Here is a 1,504-nt window from a genome sequence, read left to right on the forward strand (position 1 = left end):
CTACAAGATATAGACCTTATAGCGACGTTTAAAGCGACGAAAATACAAACAACAAAATTTGCCCCCGTCGTCGCAAAAAGCGTCGTTATTGACGACGCCATAGAATCGTCGCTATTTGCGTCGCTATATGCGTCGCTATTTGCGTCGCTATATGCGTCGCATATAGCGACGATTGCAGAGATTTTGCGACGCTGATAGCGACGCATATAGCGACGATTGCAGAGATTTTGCGACGCTGATAGCGACGATAATAGCGACGACTGCAGTAAATTTGTGACGCAAATAGCGACGATAACAGAGAAAAAAAAATTTGTGGCAGGGCAGCAAGCTGCCCTGCCACATATAGCACTGTGTGCTGTATGAGAGCCATACAAAATAGTTTCTGCACTGCTGCATACAAAGCGTTTGCAAACAAAAAGAATCTATACTGAAATCATAAAACTGATAGATGAAATAAATACATGATATCGCATAAAATGCGATTGATACAATCATAAAACAATATCACTAATACATAGAAAATGTCTACATAGATCGGGCGACTAAAAACTAAAGGTATGTGAGCGCTAAGGATCCGAGGGCGAGCTACAAATCGTCGTCCCCCGAAAGCTCGTCCCTCTGCAAAGGAGCATCAAACGGATTCTGCAGAAAAAGAAACAACATATCAATCCACCATACAATAATGCATTCAAATATCTCATGGTAACTACGGACATGAAAGATGAGAGACTTACTGGGCCGCCGCGTCTGTACAATCGGTCGATCAATGATCTGAGACCGTGCCTCTCTGCATATTGAGTCTCAAGGCCTTGCGGATCACGATTTGTAATGGAGTGCTGCAAAGAAAACAAAATGCTAACTGTTAGAAACATGATTGTCAGTACAAATAACATCTCAAAAAAACAAATAAGCAAAACAAAAGAGAAACTTACAAAGTCCTCCAAATATGTCCTGTGGCCGCCACTCCCAAGATGATGTACTGATCCGGCCTCGATTTGTGCCCTCGCCGCCTCCCGCTGCTGACTCCAACGTCCTGGCGAATTTGTAGCCTCCTCCCTCAGTCGGCGCCAGTCCTCTGCATCTAACCACTCGGGCTTTGGAGCCCCACTCTTGATTGCCTTGCGTGCGTCGGATCGTCTATGTGACATGTATGCACGCATGCAATCCATCATCCAGCCCGTAGAGAATCTATCCACTGCGGCTGGCACCGGGAACTCCTCGTGCAAGGATGCTACTATGTACTCCTTGCTCCCCTCCGGTATGTTCCTCCAATGATCCAGGACGTTGTGCCGAAAAACTTGTTGGCACAACTCCCTCATGCGAGCCATCACCCTCCTCCCCTCATCATTCATGATGATAGCTCCTGACCTGCCATCCACTAGGTATCCATAATCCCTAGGAGTGTGCCTCGTATGGGCCCTCTCCCATCTCCGTCCACGCTCCTGGGCATATCCAGGAGACCCCTGAACATCCGGTGTACCGACGGGGGTACCCTCTCCCGGAG

General features: G+C 47.4%; 1 protein-coding gene across 1 annotated transcript; it reads right to left on the reverse strand.

Moving 5' to 3' along the window:
• Positions 1-502: 502 nt before the first annotated feature.
• LOC148029054 (uncharacterized) lies at positions 503-1,212 on the reverse strand. Its single transcript, XM_087688654.1, has 3 exons — positions 933-1,212; positions 735-836; positions 503-642 (listed from the first exon to the last, which is right to left on the reverse strand). Exons 1-3 carry the CDS (start codon positions 1,170-1,172, stop codon positions 586-588), a joined length of 399 nt encoding a protein of 132 aa, XP_087544780.1. The 5' UTR covers positions 1,173-1,212; the 3' UTR covers positions 503-585.
• Between the last annotated feature and the right edge of the window lie 292 nt (positions 1,213-1,504).

This window comes from Lygodium microphyllum, chromosome 11 (genome assembly GCF_053477565.2).
Source record: "Lygodium microphyllum isolate KBCC chromosome 11, Lygodium_microphyllum_v1.1.10, whole genome shotgun sequence".
Lineage (NCBI taxonomy): Eukaryota > Viridiplantae > Streptophyta > Polypodiopsida > Schizaeales > Lygodiaceae > Lygodium > Lygodium microphyllum.